At 47.9% G+C, this 22,294-nt stretch overlaps 1 protein-coding gene across 1 annotated transcript in view; it reads left to right on the plus strand.

Moving 5' to 3' along the window:
- The window catches only part of SLC2A4RG (SLC2A4 regulator), a 52,634-nt gene that overhangs the window by 20,311 nt on the left and 10,029 nt on the right, over window positions 1–22,294 (plus strand). Inside the window, exons 3-8 of the mRNA XM_083507697.1 lie at window positions 12,217–12,326; window positions 14,413–14,651; window positions 16,021–16,121; window positions 16,751–17,045; window positions 18,047–18,172; window positions 21,967–22,091. Coding sequence (XP_083363823.1) covers window positions 14,448–14,651; window positions 16,021–16,121; window positions 16,751–17,045; window positions 18,047–18,172; window positions 21,967–22,091 — 851 coding nt within the window. The 5' untranslated portion in view covers window positions 12,217–12,326; window positions 14,413–14,447. The remainder of the gene's footprint in view (window positions 1–12,216; window positions 12,327–14,412; window positions 14,652–16,020; window positions 16,122–16,750; window positions 17,046–18,046; window positions 18,173–21,966; window positions 22,092–22,294) is intronic.

Raw genomic sequence — 22,294 nt, forward strand, 5'->3', positions numbered from 1 at the left:
CCCGCGGGTGTGTGTGTGTGTGTGTGTGTGGACTGCTGTTAAGCAAGGTGGCCGTGGCTGGAGCGCCACCTGGTGGGATGGCGATGCCCTGCCTCCGCAGCTGGAGAGAGGAGAGTTTTGCTGGAGAATTTTGGAACGGCCAACGGCAGGAATGCGCAAACTCCCATAATTTCCAAAAAACAGAAGGGGGGGGGAGGGACAGATTGTGAAGATGTTGGAGCGTATCAGTCTGCAATTGGTAGTTTGCTGCGTTCAACGAATTGCACATGTCCGGATCTTGGCCGTATTTTAAGCAGACAGGTTGAAAAGTCAACTTGGCAAGCTGGGAAGTGAGTTTTCAGGCACTTGCGTGGTACCCAAGATTACTGTCTATTATTGCCAGCAACAGGCACCAGTGGTTTAGGTTTATGCTGTTGTGTTTATGGTTTGCTTTTGGCTCCTGCCCCTTGGCCAGAGCATAGTCTGTATGCTGAAAGGAGACGGTACGATAATCTTTATTGTCATTGTCCCATATAGAACAACGAAATTGAAAAATCCACATAAGACATTCAAAAACCTGCTATCCCAACCTGGTTAGCCCCTAAAAACTCTGATGCTCCATCTTTAAATACAATATACTCCCATGCAGACTCCTTACACTGTGTTTAAAACCAAAATCGCATTTGGATAGAAACTGTTTCTCAGGCGGCTAGTCCTAGTCTTTATAACCCTGTACCTTCTTCCAGAAGGCAGAAGCTGAAAGAGATCGTTTCTGGGGTGCGCACTGTCCTGCACTATCTCTGCAGCTTTCTTCTGACACTGGAAGCATAGATTTGATCCAAGGTGGGAAGAGTGCACCCAATTATTCTCTCCGCAGTCTTTACAACCCTGGACAGCATTGTTTTTCCCCTGACCGTGCAGCTCCCAAACCACACACACAGATCTTAAGTTTATACACTCTCAACAGTACAATGGTAAAATGCCATCAACAGGTCATCAACTCTAACTGAAACTGCATTACACTGTCGCTAAAGCAGCTGTCTCTTCCTAGTACAACTGTTTGGTGTTTCTCTGTTCTTTTGGCACACTCTGCTGGCATCAGGAGGGGTGCTCTGCACATCTTGCACTCTGCAGCAAGCAATGCTTCCGAATTCCGGTTGCTGGAAAACACAGGAGGGGAGGGAGGGCGATTGTGACTCGGGTCCTGCCTGCTGGTTCCTGCAGTGTGGGTCCGTTGTGAGAACACTTCAGCTTTCAAGTCTATACGGAGATGTTTTTATTTTGCATTACAAGTCAGCTTTATAAAGAATAGTACAGTGGACGCTCGAGTTGCGAAAGTGATCCGTGTGGGAGGCACGTTCGCAACCCGCAGCGGCGCGTCAGTGCACGCGTGGGTTGCGATTTGATGTTTCTGCGCATGCGCAAAGTGCAATTTAGCGCTTTTGTGCACGCGAGACTGCCGAAACCCGGAAGTAACCCGTTTCGGTACTTCCGGGTTTCGGCGCTTCCGTAACCCGAAAAAACGAAAAACCTAAAGCATCTGTAATCCAAGGTATGACTGTATATGGTAATCCAGACCTAACTCAAGCTTGTTTCCTCCTGCTCTGGAGGGTAGGACTTGAACCCGTGGCTTCCAGTTACAAAAAAGGAGATTCCAACTAAACATCGGGAAGTAGTTTCTGATGGCAAGAGCTGTTCAGCAGTGGAACGGTCTCCCTCGGAAGGTGGTGGAGCTTTTAAGCAGAGGTTGTGTTTGTGTGTTTGTGCATTTCTCAGCGATGCTTTAGTTGAGAAATTCCTGCCTTGTGGGGGGTTGGACTAGATGACCGTTGGGGTCCCCTCTACAGATTCCATGAAAGTGATGCCGTTCTTACGTTTACGTGGAGGGCTTGTTGAACGGTGGAGGCGGTCGAGCTGCGCACCATGCAAGCTTTTGCAGGAAGGAAGCAGCCTCTGGGCCAAAACTACCCGGTTGCAAAACGTCCTCTGTTCCCTTCCTCCCTCTCCTCCCCATCGCCATCCCGGACTTTGGCCGAGGAGCGCATTTCTGTAGCTGCTAAGAGAGGTGTGTGTGTGTGTACACACATGTGCCCACCAGTGCAGGGCGGAAGGACTGAACCCTCCCTTCCAAGGACTGGGTAACTTGATACTCGGCCGTCCCGGAGTGCTGTTCATCCCAGAGGGTTGCCTCTGGCCGCCTGCAGTGCAGAGCAGTCTAGAGAGACCTGTTAAGGCATTGCTGTGTGGTAGTAAACAGCTCAGCTTGGCCCCTGGCCCACTTGGCTCCCTCTGTCTCCCTGCTCCCGCCTGGTGCGCTGGGCGTGTTTGCGCACTGGGTGTGCAGGCTCATTTTCCTTTTGTGTGCCTGGAGGGTTTGGGGTGGGGAAGGAAGCAATTTATTCTCTCTCTCTCTTTCCCTCCACTGCAAATCCCCCAAAATCCACCTTTTCTTTAAATCCTTAACTCCAAAGTTCCTAAACATAATGTGGAACTGCAATGCCACGTGAGCAAGATGAATAAACACCCAGCAATACAAGATAATGGGAAAGGATTTACCCTGGCAAATTATTGGTCAAAATTGGAAATACCCAAATACAGACTGTTATTTACCCTCGTTAGATTCACCGTGCTGCCATCTGCCTTATTGCAGGGCAGATTCGAGGGCAAACCGTATGTGGAACGAGTCTGCCCCTGCGGCTTGATAGAAACTCTCTCTCATGTCTTGTTACGCTGCTGTTTCTACGGGGGATATACGCTCGGCATTTATCACTCCTGTTATACAAAAATCTCCAAATGGGTCCGAACTTCAATGTCTAAAACTCCTGGTAGAGGACAAGGATCTAGAGATCACCAAATTCTGTGTGACTGCCATAAAACTTAGGGAACAAGCTGTACTACCAAAATGATTAAGGTTTTTCAGTGACAATTTTAGGTTATATTTTAGTGATCAAGATTTAATACATATTTTTAACTGCCGCTATATCTGTATTGTCTCTGTTGTACCCAATTGCAATTCAATGTATTCCTGTGGTGTTTTTTATGATTTTCCTGATATTGTAAGTGAGTTGGAACCGGTCAGTGACCGTAATAATAAAATCATTCAGTTCCTAAATATTCGACAGCTAAGCCTGAGTGCGCATAACTTGGAAGAACGAGGGTGTTACGGGTCTGTTTTGTTCTTGTTTTTATTACGTATTTTGTGTTCTTGTTTTGTGTTTTCATTCTGCGTACCACCCTGAGTTCTATGCATGAAGGGCGGTATACCAATTTATGGTAATAAACAAACAAATAACTGCCCTGAACTGTGTCTTCCCCTGTGTTGAATGGAAGACTTGTAAGTTCCTCCGGGCAGAGACCTGTGTGTGCCTTGCAGAAAGTGGCGTGTAGTCGGATGGTGCCCTCTCTCTCTCTCTCTCACACACACACACACACATATACACCGTATTTTTCGCTCTATAACACGCACTTGACCATAACACGCACGTAGTTTTTAGAGGAGGAAAATCCGTAGGCATGCCACCCGTAGGCATTCCCTCCATAACACGCACAGACATTTCCCCTTACTTTTTAGGAGGAAAAAAGTGAGTGTTATGGTGCAAAAAATACGGTACATATATTCCTTTCAGGTCAAATAAGGGGTTGGCATTAATCCCATGGATACATACCTTGAGTTTATTAAAGGAAAGTAGCTGTGTGTTATAATCCTGGGAGTTATAGTTTTAAGGACACTGAAAGTTGTTAGGACACCCTGCTCCCGGAGCTACAATGTAATAATAATAATAATAATTTATAATTATGGTCAAAGAGCAGTTCAAGAGCTCCAATTCTCAGAGTGGCTTAACTGTTCATCCCTCTTACCTGGAAGTAAGCTCTGTTGAACTTTGCCATAGGATTGGTCTTCGTGTCCTGAATCATTTTTGGACAGCTCTTTACCGATGAGAACACTTGTGGAGTTGCAAAGCAGTAGAAATCGCCCCTGTGTCACAGCAGGTGATCAGGCTTCTAGCTTTCTGCCATTTTCAGTTTAAGCTGTAGGCTTTTTTCTCTCCCTCTCTCATAACACTAGAATTTGTGGACGGCCAGGGAAGCTGAAAGTTGGAACGTTCAGGGCAGATAAAAGAATTTCTTCACGGAGCATGTTGTGGAACTGCGGAACTCTCTGCCACAGGAGGGCAGTGGTGGCTGCCAACTTGAGATTGCCGTAAAAGATGATAGGGCAAATTCCTGGAGGAGGAGGCTAGCAATGGCTTCATGCCACAGTTGGAGGCAGCAACGTTTGGACTACTGCAATGCGCTCTACGTGGGGCTACCTTTGAAGGTGACCCGGAAACTGCAATTAATCCAGAATGCGGCAGCTAGACTGGGGACTGGGAGTGGCTGCCAGGACCACATAACACCAGTCCTGAGAGATCTGCATTGGCTCCCAGTACGTTTCCGAGCACAATTCAAAGTGTTGGTGCTGACCTTTAAAGCCCTAAACGGCCTCGGTCCAGTATACCTGAAGGAGCATCTCCACCCCCATCGTTCAGCCCGGATGCTGAGGTCCAGCTCCAAGGGCCTTATGGCAGTTCCCTCACTGCAAGAAGCCAAGTTACAGGGAACCAGGCAGAGGGCCTTCTCGGTAGTGGCACCCGCCCTGTGGAACACCCTCCCTTCAGATGTGAAGGAAATAAGCAGCTATCCTATCTTTAAAAGACATCTGAAGGCTGCCCTGTTTAGGGAAGTTTTTAATATTTAATGCTGTATTGTTTTAACACTCAATTGGGAGCTGCCCAGAGTGGCTGGGGAAACTCAGCCAGATGGGCGCGGTATAAATAATAAATTATTATTATTATTATTGTTGTTGTTGTTGTTATTGTTATTATTATTATTAACACTTCTGAATGCCAGTTTCTGGAAACCACAAGAGGAGAGGGCTCTTGCGCTCGGATCCTGCTTCTGGCTTCCCATAGAGCAGGGATGTCCGAACATTTTTCAAAGAGGGCCAGATTTGATGAAGTGAACATGCCTGAGGGCCGACCAGAGTTGACCTTGTTTGGGACTGAAGTTGTTGAGCATCTTTTTCGATTCCCCCCCCAAAGTTGTTGAGCTCTTCTTTTTTTTAGGGTTAAAATGGTTGACCTCCTTTTAGAATTTCACTCCAGGAAATTAACTGTCATAGGGGCAGTATTAAAACAACCGGCAGGCCGGATTAGGGACTTTGGACGTACCTGAGGACAGGATGCTAGACCAGAAGGGCCCTTGGCCTCATCTGGCAGAGCTGCATAAAATCCCAGGATTGCAAGGGACCCTGAGGGATCCTCTAGTCCACCCCCCCGGCAATACTGGAATATGCAGCCGTCCTGTATGGGGCCAAATCCTGTGATCCTGGCATTATCTAACCAGCTGGGGTCTTCCAGTGTGCTTGGATAGCAGGGCCATAACGATTCTGCGGCCTCCAGTCCTAAATACAGTGGTACCTCGGGTTACATACGCTTCAGGTTACAGACTCCAGTAACCCAGAAATAGTGCTTCAGGTTAAGAACTTTGCTTCAGGATGAGAACAGAAATCGCATGGTGGCAATGGGAGGCCCCATTTGCTAAAGTGGTGCTTCAGGTTAAGAACACTTTCAGGTTAAGAATGGACCTCCGGAACGAATTAAGTTCTTAACTCGAGGTACCACTGTATTTTTTTTATAAGATATTTATTAAGATTTTTTAAACATATTACAATAAAAATGGAAAAAGAAAAAGAAAAATGCAAAATAAAAACAGTTAAAAACACATTGATTTTCCGTTTCTTATTTTCCTTAAGCTTATTTCCCCGGACCTCCTCATACCTCCCTTTTTTGTATTCTACTTCAATTTATTAGTTCAGCAAATCCTTACCATTAAGCTTTTACCCATTTATAAGCCTTTTTTTCATATTCTCTTAAAGCATTACAGCTAGAAACCACTTGATTTCTATCCAAGATCATTCTAACGTTCATTAATTTTACAATATTTCTGTAGGTAATCTTTAAATTTCTTCCAATCTTCTTCCACCGACTCTTCTTCACCACCGTATGGTCTTAAGAGCGGTGGCAGATGATGCAGGACCCAAAACGAAACCGTTGCAGACGGGCCTCTCTTTTAAAGTGTAAAGCCTGCCTGGTTTTCTTTGCAACTTGGTTGCTAAAGGCCTGGAAACAGGACGTTCCATTTCTGGCCTTTGCTTTCTCCAGCTTGGATGTTTGGCAGCCTCTTCCCGCAGCTTGGACGGAAGAGAAATGCGTTATTTGTTTGTCCTTTCTGGGATCATGAGCTGCTGCTACAGGAAGTCATGTGGGAGTTGAGAGCCGAGGTTCTCCATCGCTGGGAAGGAGGGGAGCCCAGAATTTGCACTAGGCTGTCAAATCGCTCAGGCACTGGCTTCCCATTGGCTGGTGCGGCTCAGCGGGAGGGAGGTGATAGGCTGTGAGTCTGGGAGGGAGGAGCCTTCGTGCCGTTGTTTACACTTGTGCACCGGGGAGTCCTTTGACCCCTTATCTGAGCAAAGCTTCCTGGATCAGGCCTTTCCACAAGCCCAAGATGGCTTTGACAGCCTCTGCAGCCTGGAACGTGTGAGCAGGGTGTTGCCTGCTTTTTAAAAAAATAAAATTAAATTAAAATTTGCACCCAGGCAATCCAGCCAAATTCTGCAAGTGGCAGAAATTAGTTTAGCATAGCGTCTCCCACTTTGCATAATAGGACCAATTCAGCCAGCTAGCCCTGGGGATTATCCAATGCTTATTTCCCCTAAATTGATTTTTGAATTTTTTTGTTATTCATGTTTTTATACTGTATTTTATTTTATGCTGCTTTTATAGTTAAGTGTTTTACATTTGTTGTTAGCCACCCTGAGCCCAGTTTTTGAACCGGGAAGGGTGGGGTATAAATAAAATTATTTATTATTATTATTATTATTATTATTATTATTATTATTATTATATATTTTGACGGCTTCTAGATTCTCTCTCGCCAGAGCAAGTGTACTGGGGAGTGTGGCAATGGACTAGCCTTCCTCCCCTCCTCCCCACCCCCACCAAAGTTGCACAGTGACACCCCCACCCCTCCACATTTCCTCCTAGCTTTGTGGTTTAGTGGAAGGTCTGGCTGTGTCTGGAGTGACTTGGCTGCTCTGCAGCTCAACAAGCAAGCTCTCCCCACACTGATTTTTCTGCAGGCAAGGTATCCTCCTCGGTTATTCAGCAGACAAACCAGCAAAGGCAGAAGCCTAGTAACCATGATGTGGTGTCCCCCATTTCCAACATTCAAGCATAAAAAACACCCCATATAATGTGAGGTGCGCATTCTAAGCTGGTGGGAGGTAGAGAGAGGGGGGAGAGAAGCAAAAGGAGCTCTATAATTCAGTTCTGCTGCTTGTATGACCTGCCAAGCCAGCCGTAAAGTCAAACCGGTGAGAGAGAGAAAAGCTTCTGTTTCTCCGGCAAATGTCACAAGACAGGAAACGCTGCAATTGGCTTTGTAACTTCAGCATCTGTCGCTGTACTTTCTGGCCGCAGCAGGGACACACGCTCAAGAGCCGGCCGTGCCATTTGGCAAACCGCATACCTTGTAGTTCAACTTCATTGGATTCTCATGAGAGGGGCAAAACCCTCAATCTACTTTCCCCAGATTTCAGGTTAAGAACGGACCTCCAGAATGAATTAAGTTCTTAACCCAAGGTAAAGGGACCCCTGACCATTAGGTCCAGTCGTGGTCGACTCTGGGGTTGTGGCACTCATCTCGCTTTATTGGCTGAGGGAGCCAGCGTACAGCTTCCGGGTCATGTGGCCAGCATGACTAAGCCGCTTCTGGCGAACCAGAGCAGCGCACGGAAACACCGTTTACCTTCCCGCCAGAGCAGTACCTATTTATCTACTTGCACTTTGACGTGCTTTCAAACTGCTAGGTGGGCAGGAGCAGGGACCGAGCAACGGGAGCTCAACCCGTCACAGGGATTCGAACTGCCGACCTTCTGATCAGCAAGTCCTAGGCTCTGTGGTTTAACCCACAGCGCCACCTGTGTCCCTAACCCAAGGTACCACTGTACAATGGCCAGACTTAACACCCTAGTACTGACCTACAAAATGCCTCTGATGTTCCCAATGCACCATGTGCTCATGGCTTTCTGCACTTGTTTGTCTTGGAGGAGGTACTGGCGGCAGCGCTACAAATTCACCAGGCGCATTTTGCACCTGGCTATCGGCCGCTTCCAACCGGGTGAAGATGTCCGGGTGCCAGGATGGCATTTGACACCTCCACCCTCTGGAGGTGCATGTCTGGGGATCGCTGGATCTTGCCCTTTTTTCCACACACACCTTGTTGAATTCTACCTGCGATACAAGTTTCTCGCTGCCTGGCCCCCCAGATGGCAACAAGACATTCTGTTTTAGCAGCTGTAACCCTGGTTTCAGGAGCCATTTAGTGCCTCTCTGAGTTTCCAACACTGAATTGGTGGCGGCTGTATTTTTGATGTGAACTTTCTTATTCGTGAAATCTGTTACAGAAACGATCTTAAAAAGCAGGCCAGCCCTGTGCGCAGGTGCACCTACTTGCCCAGGGGTCTGCAAACTTTTTCAGCAGGGGACCAGACCACTGTCCCTCAGACCTTGTGGGGGCCGGACTATATTTTGAAGAAAAAATGAACAAATTCCTATGCCCCACAAATAACCCAGAGATGCATTTTAAATAAAAGGCCACATTCTACTCATGTAAAAACACGCTGATTCCCGGATTGTCTGCGGGTCGGGTTTAGAAGGCGATTGGGCCAGATCCGGCCCCCGGGCCTTAGTTTGCCTACCCATGTCCTTGCCTGGCTAGTGATGGGTTCAGCTTCGTGTTTTTTAAAAAATTCTTTATTGCAAACACATAGATACATCCATTATACATAAATAAAATGAAAAGAGAAAGAAAAGAAAAAGAAAAGACGGGGGCGGGGGGGGAACAGAAAAAGAATAAAAACAAAAAAATAGAGCTAACTTCAAAAAACAAATATTTTCAAATTAATTTCTACATAGGGAGTACAAGCCTTCTTTACACAGCTTTGGCTTGACTCCTTAATTCGAATTGTGATGTCCCGCTATCCACGAACGTACTTAGTAAATCAATTTTCTTCATATAAGTGTACAGTGGTACCTTGGGTTAAATACTTAATTCGTTCCAGAGGTCTGTACTTAACCTGAAACTGTTCTTAACCTGAAGCACCACTTTATCTAATGGGGCCTCCTGCTGCCACCGCGCCGCCGGAGCACGATTTCTGTTCTCATCCTGAAGCAAAGTTCTTATCCTGAAGCACTATTTCTGGCTTAGTGGGGTGTGTAACCTGAAGCGTATGTAACCTGAAGCGTATGTAACCCGAGGTACCACTGTATTTAGATGGTAAGTCTTGGAGAAACACTCTGATTGCTGGTGGGATTTAGTCTACACTAAGCCAAGCGATGCCCGTAAGCCTTCTTTTTCCATGTAATTTATAAAGACATCCCGGGTGCAGCTTCGTTTTGTTCTTCAGCTGGGGCTTGTGCCGAACCTTGCCCCCCCCCGAAACAAACCCCTCCTGTTGCACGAGGGATCCTCTCCTTCCGCTTCTCCTCCCCGCCCCGGGGCTGAGTTTATGTGGCTTCCAGCCTGCCGATTCCTCCCGGTCTCTGCAAAAGTTATTTTGGAGTTGCTTTAGGAAGAGCTGCTTGGCTCTGTTGCTGTTTTTGTGGTCACGGTTGGCGGAGTGGGCGTCTCGCCAGCCAATTGGCGTGACCTTCAGTTAAGCGAGAACGCTGGAGGGTGGAGCGGGGGGGGGGGGGAATTTGGCCAGGGCGCCTGTTTATGTTATGTTTGGAGCTCCCTGTACTGTTCGCGGAGGAAGTCCAGCTTCTTCAAGGGAACACACACGCCCCACTCTCGGAAATTCGGTGACATCACTGTAGGGGGTGGGTGCTAACATGCACAAATGTGGGTGTTCCATTTTAAGCCTCATGTGCGCCTCTCCTTCTCTGGAGATAAGATAGCCAATGGCCATAGCAACAGTAAAACATTACAGTATACGCAGAAAAGGAAATTGGATATAAAAGCACAATTTAAAGTCCTCGAATCAGCCGTCAGTTAGTGGCCCTTATTCTGATTGCCCCTGCTATGCACCTAGCAAACCTTTGCTGTTATCTGCTCATTTTGATCTGATAGAAGGAAGCACATTGTGGCAGTGGTTGAGCGCTCTGGGATGGTTAGTATGAGTGGGGTGATGATCTTGTTACTCAGGTCTTTGTAGAGAGTACAGGACAGGAGGATGTGTGCCGCTGTTTCGGTGCTGCCATCTCCACAGGGGCAAAGACGTTTCTCAGGCAGGATCTTTTGGAATCGACCCTCAAGTGCCACAGATGGCAAAACATCTAGTCTTGCAAGTGTTAAAGCACGTCTGTACAGTGGTGCCTCGCAAGACGAAAAGAATCCGTTCTGTGATTCTCTTTGTCTAGCGGTTTTTTCGTCTTGTGAAGCAAGCCCATTGACGGATTAGCGGATTAGCACTTTTAGCGGCTTTTAGCGGCTTATCTGCTGATTGGATCAGCTGATAAGCGGCTTAGCGGCTTAGAAAAGGGGGGGGGAGGAAAAAAACCCCGCAGGAACTCGCAAGACATTTTCATCTTGTGAAGCAAGCCCATAGGAAAATCGTCTTGTGAAGCACCTCTAAAACGGAAAACTCTTTCGTCTCGCGAGCTTTCCGTCTTGCGAGGCATTCGTCTTGCGGGGCACCACTGTATTTTGGGATGGGACGCAGGTGGCACTGTGGGTTAAACCACAGAGCCTAGGACTTGCCGATCAGAAGGTTGGCGGTTCGACTCCCCGCGACAGGATGAGCTCCCGTTGCTCGGTCTTGCTCCTGCCAACCTAGCAGTTCGAAAGCACGTCAAAGTGCAAGTAGATAAATAGGTACCGCTCCAGCGGGAAGGTAAACGGCGTTTCCGTGAACTGCTCTGGTTCTTAGTCATGCTGTCCACATGACCCGGAAGCTGTACGCCAGCTCCCTTGGCCAATAAAGCGAGATGAGCGCCGCAGCCCCAGAGTCGTCCACGACTGGACCTAATGGTCAGGGGTCCCTCTACCTTTACCTATTTTGGAATAATAAGTTTGTGCAGATATGGGGCCAGAGAATCAAAATGGAGAGGTGGAAACTGAACATACCAAGGGCAGAATTTCCTAATAGTGGCCAGGTTGTTCTGGTGCTCGATATCTTTTAGACGTTGACCAATTAGTCTGTTTGCTTTAGTGTTGCCCATAGTGAATAGGTGTTGTGGGGATAGGCCACAAGAGGGAAGTTTTGGATAGACAGTTTTAAGCCAGGCATTTTTATGGAAGTCTTGAAGTACTAGGGATAGTAAACCGGGCGGATTTGAGTTTAGGCGAAGCCGGAAGTTAAGTGTTCTTTGCCAAGTCAGTACTTCTACTGAAGGGAGACTTGCCTCCAGTCTCAATGATGCGTTTGGGATGCATGGCGGTACAGAAAAAATCTGCCTTAGAAACTTTGATTGAACAGCTTCCAAAGCGCTAAGGTGCCTTCTCTGGAGGTGGTGCTTGTTTCTAAAGGCAAATGTGGAATCAGACTGTTTGGGTTGTGTGTTGTGGAAGAGACCTGTTCAGTAGAGGCGAAGTCAAAGTTGGAAGGTCAAGGTTGTGGTGGGGATGGGACAGAAAAACAAAGGGATTTGGGGGGGGGGGGAGGTGGAATCTGCAGAGTGCAAAATCTCCTGAGAATGTAATTCACGGGTAGGCAGCCTAAGGCCCGGGGGCCGGATCTGGCCCAATCGCCTTCTCAATCCGGCCCGAGGATGGTCCAGGAATCAGCGTGTTCTTACATGAGTAGAACGTGCCCTTTTATTTAATATGCATCTCTGGGTTATTTGTGGGGCATAGGAATTCGTTCATTCTCCGCCTCCCCAAATATAGTCCGGCCCCCCACAAGGTCTGAGGGACAGTGGGCCGGCCCCCTGCTGAAAAAGTTTGCTGACCCCTGGGCCTTAATCCCTTTGCCTGTGCTGTTTGCACATCTCAACATACCAATGTTTTGTTGAATTTCTGTTTTTAAGCAATTAATCTGTAAGCTTCCCAGTTCAGAAAACTGTAGATGCCTCCAAGGCAGCCTTTGCCCAGCAGTGAGCAGCTGTTTCAAGTTCTGTGCAGGGATTTATGCTTGAAGTTGCTCTTCTTGACAATGTGTTGTTGTTGTGTTTCCTCTCCTCTGTCCTGCAGAAAGTTGTCTGAAAAGGCGGGGATTGACGAGGTCATAGCGGCTGCAGTCCTCACAAGCCTCTCCACCAGCCCGGTTGTGCTTAACAACCCACCCAACGGTTTCAGCGCAGGTATTGCAAAGATGTTGGGAGAAGAGGGGAGGTTGGGCTTTGAGAATGGCAATGCCTGCTTCCTAATATTGCCCCGAATAATTTTACAAGGTGCCTCTACCCCGTTTGGGTTTCTGCAACATGTCAGGTTTACAGTTTACAGCACATGTGTGGCCAACTTTCTCTTGATCCACTGTGCTGGGTTTGCCAAACGATTTATATTTAAAATACTATAGATATAGATACATACACTGCTTGATTGTATAAAAAAACAAGCAAACCCTCAAATCAGTTTGCGAAAATTATAAAACAATAAAATGATAGCTAAGAAAAAGTAACAACAGAAGAAAGCTTAAATAGTCTAAAAACACATTAAAAGTCGCATCAACTTTCTGAACATCTAGATAGGTAAAGGTAAAGGGACCCCTGACCATTAGGTCCAGTCATGGCTGACTCTGGGGTTGCAGCGCTCATCTCGCTTTATTGGCCAAGGGAGCCAGCATACAGCTTCCAGGTCATGTGGCCAGCAGGACTAAGCCGCTTCTGGTGAACCAGAGCAGCGCATGGAAACGCCATTTACCTTCCCGCCAGAGTGGTACCTATTTTTCTACTTGCACTTTGAGGTGCTTTCGAACTGCTAGGTTGGCAGGAGCAGGGACCGAGCAATGGGAGCTCACCCCGTCGTGGGGATTCGAACCGCCGACCTTCTGATCAGCAAGTCCTAGGCTCTGTGGTTTAACCCACAGCGCCACCCGCATCCCTCCGAACATTTAGATAGCAGGTGCCAAAAAGAGTAGTTAGGGAATCCTAAAGTTTAGGTGCTGCCACACCAAAAGTCTGTGTTGTTACAAATGCACCTCTAACAGTGCCAACTTCGATTGAAGTGGTCAAGTGGGCGCATATGGGCAAGGCGATTTTGTAGGCAAACAAGTTGTCACGTGTGGACACCCATCTGTCTTAAAAGACAATGGAGTGCACCTCTGAGGGTGAAGTCAGATTGCTGCTTTAGCAGCACCGAAACGACCTCCCTGGAGCGCAAAGCCTGAGCAGTTGCCCTCTTGGCCTTGCTGATGGGGTCCAAAGAAATCACAACAATACAATACAATACAATACAATACAATACAATACAATACAATACAATACAATACAATACAAGTTGTCATCAAGGCTTTGTATACCTTGAACCTAGCCTGGTAGAAATCAGCTAGCAGGACAGATCTCTGAGTCCAAGTGTTATATGCTGACAAGGCCTCACTTCTGTCAGCAATTGGGCTGCAGCATTCTGCAATACTTGCAGCTTGCGTAGCAATTTATTATTTTTATTTTTTACTCTTTAAGCTGCCACGGGAACATTTGGGGTGCCTGGCAGGAAGCCCTGTTCCATGCCAAGCTCTTTGCACCGCGAGCTTAGCCTTGTTTACCAGGGTCTCCGCTTGCATAATAACAATAACAATAATAAATTATTATGTATACCCCCCCATCCGGCTGGGTTTCCCCACTCTGGGCAGCTCCCAACAGAATATTAAAAACACGATAAAACATCAAACATTAAAACTTCCCTAAACAGGGCTGCCTTCAGATGTCTTCTAAAAGCCAGATAGTTGTTTATTTCCTGGACATCTGTTGGGAGGGCGTTCCACAGGGATGGCGCCACCACCGAGAAGGCCCTCTGCCTGGTTCCCTGCAACCTCACTTCTCGCAATGAGGGAACCACCAGAAGGCCCTCAGCGCTGGACCTGTGTCTGGGCTGAACAATGGGGCTGGAGACGCTTCCTCGGGTATACTGGGCTGAGTCCGTTTAGGGCTTTAAAGGTCAGCACCAACACTTTGAATGGTGCTTGGAAACGTACTGGGATGGAGCATGGAAAGAGGTGTGCGTAGTTCTGACTTTTGCATGGTTGGAACGAAACCTGCTTCATCGACTGCCCTGCTGGCTCTTCACTCTGGCCCTTCTGGCATCCGGCCCTTGGAAGGTCCCGCACAAGGGGCTGTGGCCCTCGGAATGAAAATGGTTCTGGCACCTGGTTGTTTTTGGTGCTCCCAAGTGTTTTAGACATGCTTGGGGTGGTGTGCAGTTCTGACGTCTTTTTTTTCTACCCCGCGACAGAAACCAACGGTGATGTTTGGAAGGAAGTCCCGGCCATGTCCTCCAGCTGCAGCAGCAGCAGTAACAACAGCGGCGACTGGAGCTGGGACCCTCCCAGTGACCTCTCCACCCCCTCGACGCCGTCTCCACCGCTCTCCACGGAGGCTCCCGCCAGCTTCCTTCCCTCGCTGCAGTCGGAGCTGGAGGAGACCGAGGCGACTCACTTCCTGTTTGGGGACCCCATCCCCAGGAAGAGGAAGGTGAGAGAGTGCGGCAAGGGGGCATCTTGGGAAAGAATCATAGAGCTGGAAGGGACCCCAATGGACTACCGTATTTTTCGCTCTATAAGACGCACCCAACCATAAGACGCACCCAGTTTTTAGAGGAGGAAAACAAGAAAAAGAAATATTCTGAATCAAATGTTGTAAGGGCAGACTGTCTGTCCCTTCTCCCTCCTCGGGGAAAAGCCAGCAAGAGCCACACACACGCTCCGCGCGGCTCTTTAAAGGCAGCGCTGAGCAGAGCCTCCCGCCTGCTTTCGCTCCATAAGACGCACACACACTTCCCCTTACGTTTTAGGAGGGGAAAAGTGCATCTTATGGAGCGAAAAATACAATACAGTGGTACCTCGGGATGCGAACGAGATCTGTTCTGGAGCCCCATTCGCATCCTGAAGTGAACGCAACCCGCGGGTCGTGTTTTGCCGTTTCCATGCATACGCGTGACATCATTTTGAGCGTCTGTGCATGCGGCAAAACCCGGAAGTAACACGCTCCGTTACTTCCGGGTTGCCGCTGAGCGCGACCCGAAAATACTTAACTTGAAGCTGCTTTAACCTGAAGTATGACTGTATGTGGAACTTGCCGAGCCGACTGGGAGACTCCTAGACCAGAGACACGAGACAGTGGAAGATCGGAAGGAGTTTAAGGACTATTTGAAAAAAATATGTCAATATTTAAATCTTAGAATAGCTTTGGAAGTGGATATAGGCTGTAGGGTTAGAAGTAGAAGATAGTGTATTTTAAAATAGTATTTGTAAGTGATAAAATGTGAGTATTTTTATGGTTAAAGTAAGTGTGGTAAAAAAAATGGTTAGAAATTATGATATATGTAAACTGCTAAAGATGAGGTAAAATGAAAATCAGATAGGGGGGACTTGGGGAAGCCCAACGAACAATGTTTAGAAAAAAATAAGGATAAGACAAGAATTTGTTTGTATTGTTTGTTTTTCTTTCTGTGTTGTTTATTTCTGTTATAAAATGAATAAAAAAAATTGGGGGGGGGGAGAAGGGACCCCAGGGGTCATCCAGTCCAACCCACTGCAATGCAGGAATCTCAGCTAAAGAGTTCCTGACAGGTGGTCACCCAACGTCCGCTGAAAGACCTTCACAACCTCCTGAGGGTGACCGTTCCACTGCTGAACATCTCTTACTGTCGGGCTTGTTGAGCTCAACCCCCAATGGAAAATAATAAACCTTTTAATCTGTGATTCTACAAGTCTCTGATTGCGGCTGCTTGGTAGCCTTTTAGCCCAAATCTTCCAGGGCTGGAACAGGTTCCTGGTCCCCAGGATAGGCGCTGAGACTCCGAGGTGGCCCTGATAATGGTCCTTTCTCCCGTTTCTTACAGAACTCCACCAAGGTGATGTTCAAGTGCTTGTGGAAGAACTGTGGGAAGGTGTTGAGCAGTTCGTCTGGGATGCAGAAACACATCAGGACCATCCACCTGGGGTAGGTTTGGGCACCCTGGTCAGGCCTGGTGGGCCCATTCAGTTGCTGGCACCGTAGGCAGGTTGGGATTACAGTGGGGAGAAATGTTGACATGTTGCATGCTTAAACCCATTTTTGGAAGCAGGAAGATGAAGAGGGAAAAGAGTTATGTGTGTAAAGGTACCCCTGACCATTAGGTCCAGTTGTGGATGACTCGGGGGTTGCGCGCTCATCTCGCTTTACTGGCCGAGGGAGCCGACGTTTGTCTGCAGACAGCTTCTGGGTCATGTGGCCAGCATGACTAAGCTGCTTCTGGCGAAACCAGAGCAGCGCATGAAAATGTTGTTTACCTTCCCGCCGGAGTGGTACCTATTTTTCTGCTTGCACTTTGATGTGCTTTTGAACTGCTAGGTGTGCAGGAACAGGGACAGAGCAACGGGAGCTCACCCCGTAACGGGGATTTGAACCGCCGACCTTCTGATCGGCAGGCCCTAGGCTCTGTGTTTTAACCCATAGTGTCACGAAGAGTTGGACACAACTAAACAACAAGAAGAAGAAGGAAATCAGCCCCGAGTGCAATCTTTCTTCACCCCTAATTCCGGTGGCTGCTGCTAGCCCCCCTCCATTTTTATTTTTTTTACTTCCGCCAGGAGGAAAGCTGACCTGGATCAGAGCGACGGTGAGGAAGACTTCTACTACACAGAGCTGGACGTCAACGTGGACTCCTTGACGGATGGCCTGTCCAGCCTGACGCCTGTCTCCCCCACCTCCTCCGTGCCCCCAGCCTTTCCCGCCTTGGAGGAGCTGCAGCCAGCGCCAGGGCCTCCTTCGTTCAGTCCAGACATTTCCGCGGCGCCTCACCTGAGCCAGCCGACGCACATGACCATCCTCAGCCAATCGGTGCCTACAAGCGTCTGCCACATTCAAGCCGACCATGCGTACCAGGTGGGCTCTCCGCATTGGAGCGCTGGCTGGAGCTTGGGGCTGGGGCGAGGAGCCTTTTTCAGCTTGGGGGCCGCATCAACTCATGCGCAACCTTCCGGGGGCCGCTTGCCCAGAGAGGCAAAGCGGGACAGAGCAATGAATAGGACTCTTACCGTTGCACCATATGTTACCGTATTTTTCGCTCTATAAGACGCAGCAGACCACAAGACGCACCTAGTTTTTGAAGGAGGAAAACAAGGAAAAAAATATTCTGAATCTCAGAAGCCAGAACAGCAAGAGAGATCGCTGCGCAGTGAAAGCAGCAATCCCTCTTGCCGTTCTGGCTTCTGGGACAGTTGCGCAGCCTGCTTTCGCTCCATAAGACGCACACACATTTCCCCTTACTTTTTAGGAGGGAAAAAGTGCGTCTTACAGAGCGAAAAATACGGTATATTCCAGCTGTGCAAAAGTCAGAGGCTTCTACGTGTAACCTGTCTCTATAATGCTTCCAGGCAAGCAGGATTAGTTATTGCAATTGTATCTCACCTTTGCTCAAGGCGGCCTGCATACTCTTCCCGTGCTTTACCCTCAAAACAACAACCCTGTGCGGTAGGCTAGGCTGGGAGTGAGCGAATGGCCCAAGGCCACCCAGTGAGCTTCACGGCTGAGCGGGGATTCGAACCCTGGGCTCCCAGGGTCCTAGACCAGCACTCTAACCACTACACTGCCGTCACTGGCTATCAACGATGTATTAAGCACTCGGACAGGGTGTGGCCCCTGGGGAGGGGAAAGGGCTGCAGAGAGAAATCGGGGGTGGGGGGGCAGCAATTGGCCCACCCCCCAGGCCAGACGTGCCCACCCCTGGTTTAGTGGGGGTGGGATATGAATCGCTGGGGGAAATGCTCACCGCATAAGGATGGCTCAGGTTTTCCTGTTTCCCCCCCCCCTCCCAACCCTCAAAATTGGTGACCTGCTGGTTTCTAAAAACAAAACAAGAAATGCCACTTTGCTTTGATTTCCAGGCGACGGGTCCTGCTGGCGTGCTGGCCGATCTGAAAGCGCCCCCCACTGGAATGGAAATCAGCATATCATGGCAGCAGCCAACCTTTTTTCCACCTCTGCCCCCTGTCCTTTTTAAAAGCCCCCCGGTAAGTAACCCAGAGGGCGACGCTCGCCTCCTCCCCTCCCCTCTGCCAGTGTTGTGTAGCGGTTAGAGTGTTGTACTATGATGACCTGGGAGATCAGGGTTCGAATCCCCTGCTCAGCCGTGAAGCTCTCGCTGGCCGTTGTTAGCTTGGGCCAGCCATCATCTCTCAGCCTAACCTACCTCTTAGGGTCGTCGTTGCGATGGGCGGGGGGGGGGGGAACCGTGTACTTTGAACTCCTTAGAAGAACAGGTGGTATATGAAGGTAATAAATATAAAGGGGTGGCTACCTGTCCTGGATGCTTTAGCTGAGATTCCTGCACGGCATGGGGGTTGGACTAGATGACCCTCGTGTGCCCTTCCAACCCTACAGGTATTTTAAATAAATAAATAAATGCGGCTGCTGGCTATAGAGATCCATTGGTGTAGTCACTGCCCATCATTGATTGAGGTTGAATCCTGACAAGACAGAAGTACTGTTTTTTGGGGACAGGAGGCGGGCAGGTGTGGAGGACTCCCTGGTCCTGAATGGGGTAACTGTGCCCCTGAAGGACCAGGTGCGCAGCCTGGGAGTCATTTTAAACTCACAGCTGTCCATGGAAGTGCAGGTCAATTCTGTGTCCAGGGCAGCTGTTCACCAGCTCCATCTGGTACGCAGGCTGAGACCCTCCCTGCCCACGGACTGTCTCGCCAGAGTGTTGCATGCTCTGGTTATCTCCCGCTTGGACTACTGCAATGCGCTCTACGTGGGGCTACCTTTGAAGGTGACCCGGAAACTACAACTAATCCAGAATGCAGAAGCTAGACTGGTGACTGGGATTGGCTGCTGGGACCACATAACACCAGTCTTGGAAGACCTACATTGGCTCCTACTACGTTTCTGAGCACAATTCAAAGTGTTGATACTGACCTTGAAAGCCCTAAACAGCCTCGGTCCTGTAGACCTGAAGGAGCGTCTCCACCCCCATCATTCTGCCTGGACACTGAGGTCCAGCTCCGAGGGCCTTCTGGCAGTTCCCTCACTGCGAGAAGCCAAGTTACAGGGAACCAGGCAGAGGGCCTTCTTGGTAGTGGCACCCGCCCTGTGGAACGTCCTCCCACCAGATGTCAAAGACTTTTAGAAGACATCTGAAGGCAGCCCTGTTTAGGGAAGCTTTTCATGTTTGATACATTACTGTATTTTAATATTTTGTTGGAAGCCGCCCAGAGTGGCTGGGGAAACCCAGCCAGATGGGCGGGGTATAAATAATAAATTATTATTATTATTTTTAAATGATATTTATTAGAAGTTTAAGAATTACAGAAAAAAGAAGAAAAGAAAACAACAAAAAACAATACAACAATACAGCAAAAAAACAATAACATTAAAACACACATCCAATGTTCCATATCTTTATATTTGCTTGTTTCATCGACCTCCTCACACCTCCCTTTTTGTATTCTAATTTAATTAATTGTTTCAGCAAATTCTTTCCATCTTTCTCAATTTTTGTTATTTAATTTATCTTAACGATCTAACCTATTAATTAACTCAGCAAAACCTTTCCATCTTTCACTATATTCTGTCATTCAATTTACCTTAATTTATTTAACCTTATCTTACCATAAAAAAACCTTAAACCTTAAAACTTAATACTTATTTGTACATGACTCCTTATATCATTTCTACTAAAGCCAAATAGTTTCATTCCAACATTTTCCCTAATACTCGTTAATTTTACACTAATTCTCAAAATAAATTTTTAAAAAGTTTCTTCCAGTCTTCATCCAACGTCTCTTCTTCCTGGTCTCGGGTTTTGTCAGTCCTTCTTGTCCATTCCATCTAGTCCGTCAACCTGGTGATCTTATGTCCGAGGCTCTTAAGTCTTTTCCATGTCCCTTCTGCAGATCTTCTTCTTGTTTATACCTGCACTTTACTTTGTCTTTTGTTGATCTTTTTCTTAATTTCTTTCCTTTCTCATTGGGGGGTAGGTCTCGGGAGGACTCCAATCCAAAAATATCTCCATCTCCCCTCAGCAGATCAGCCCATTCCCCACAGTCCCATTCCCCACAGTCAACACTGTAATCCAGAAAGTATTTAAAAGCATGTTTCAAAGTCCTTCCAAAATTAAGAGCCCTCACAACTCCAGACCCCCCCGGTCCACTCCAGATTCAAATTTCAAGAACAGCGGCTTATGCTCCTGCAAGGCCTCGAGTCTCTCCATTTGTATTACTTGAGGTTCAACAGCAACCTCCTCCATTATCTTCTGCACTTGCACTTGCCCTGTCAAAACAGGTTCCTGGGTTGGTTCCTGAATGGTTTCTATATAGGTATTCTCCGTTTGTCCAAAGTTTTTAACTGCAACAGTCATCAAATCCATCTTCTCATGCATCTGCTCCAGCAAAGCGCTTGTCTTGCAAAAAGCAAGCACCAAAACTTCTTCTAAACACATTTTTATTCAAGGTCAGAGTCTAGTCTCACGATCCTAATCTTCACAGCTGTGAAATCCCCAGATCGACTCCAGCAACAATTTAACAAGCTCCCTCTAGAGGAGGCAATTTCTATTTGTATCCATCTTTTGAAAGCAGGACCAACAAAAGAAAATTACTTTCATTTTTCAAATATTTTGTTTCTTTTGAATGCAAAAGGCAACATTGGAATCAATTTGTTTCTCTTTTTTAACTATCTGTCAAAAGACGTTCCATTCACAGTCAATGAACTTCCCCATAAATTTCTGTCTCTGACACCCCGTTCCCAGGTTTGAGACGGTGGAGATTTATCTTTCTTTACTCTCTCCTGCAGGCTTGAACAGTCAAAAATTCCCCCCCTTTTCTCCTGCTTCCAAGAGGGGTTTTGGTGGTAATAACTGAAGGAAATTTAAACCTTTATATACGACTTTCCAGACTTTAGCTTGCAAAATTTTTGCTTCAATCTATTTACAAAAATGGGAGGCGGACTTCCTGTTTAGAACCTTCCCGCTTCAGTGCCAAATTAAAATGTTTCTTAATCCAATTTTCCGTTCTACTCACGGGTACTTGTTTAGAGTCCAATTGTCCACAGGAAAAAGTCAGCGCTCTCCGGCAACGGCTGTGCGGCTTCACTCCGTAAAAGTAGCGGTTGATTCAAAACACTGCGCCACTCACCCCGCGTCGCTTCAGATCCCCAAAAAAGGGTTTCCCTGCGAGTAGGGGAGGCGCTCCTGGTGTCAGCCGAATCCCACGTTCCCAGGCTTCCTCTGCCTGGGATTTTTAAAGGGTCTCTGCCTTCGCCGCGGCGGCAAGACCCGATTTTCACGGAGTGGGTTCCTCTCGGTCAGAGGAACTCCGCCATTGCCGATGGCGCTAACCCGGAAGTCGCCGTAAACAATAAATTATTACTATTATTATTATCATTGCCTCTAATTAAGATGCCTCTCGGTGGGTGGGTGGGTATGTCTTTGGCAACAGAAGATGCAGCTGTCCCATGTTGGTCTCTGAACATAAGACGAGCGCTGCAGGATGAAGCCAATGGCCCATCTAATCTGTCATCCTCTTCTAATCTGTGGCCGACCACAGGCCTGTGGGAAAGCTGCAAGCAGGATACGAACACAAGCCCTCTCCGGTGGTTTCCGGCAACTTGTATTCGGAAGCATTGCTGTCTCTGACTGTGGAGGCAGAGCATAGCTATCAGGACTAGCAGCCTTTGATAGCTGTCTCCCCTGCTGCTGCTGTCGCCCCCCCCCCCCCCAGGGCCCAGAGTTGTATCGCTGCTGCTCCGATTGCTGCACAGTTAGGGCACGATGCACGAAAGTAATATTTTTTCCTCTTTCCCCACCCAGGGCTGCCTAACCCCTATCCGGCCTGCTGACATAGGAGAAAAGCGCCCACAGGTCCCTCCTGTGCCCGCTGCCAAGGGGCACCCATCAGTGCCCTCTTCCATGCCAAAGCCTGCCACGGGCACAAGGTGAGTTGGCCAGCTGGTGCTCTTGCTTACGCCTCCATCCACAATTTGGTGTCTCTGTTTTGAAAATAGAACGGAAATTTGCATCTCTCCCCCTTAGCCTCTTAAAAGGTTTTGGTTTTCACACTCGTCTGTTCAGGTTCTGCCTGTGCCTCAAGAAGCTCATTTTAAAATCTAGGGTGGGGGTGAGGGAAAAGGAGCTGTTT

Source organism: Podarcis liolepis (assembly GCF_965112155.1).
Source record: "Podarcis liolepis genome assembly, chromosome: 6".
Taxonomy (NCBI): Eukaryota; Metazoa; Chordata; class Lepidosauria; order Squamata; family Lacertidae; genus Podarcis; species Podarcis liolepis.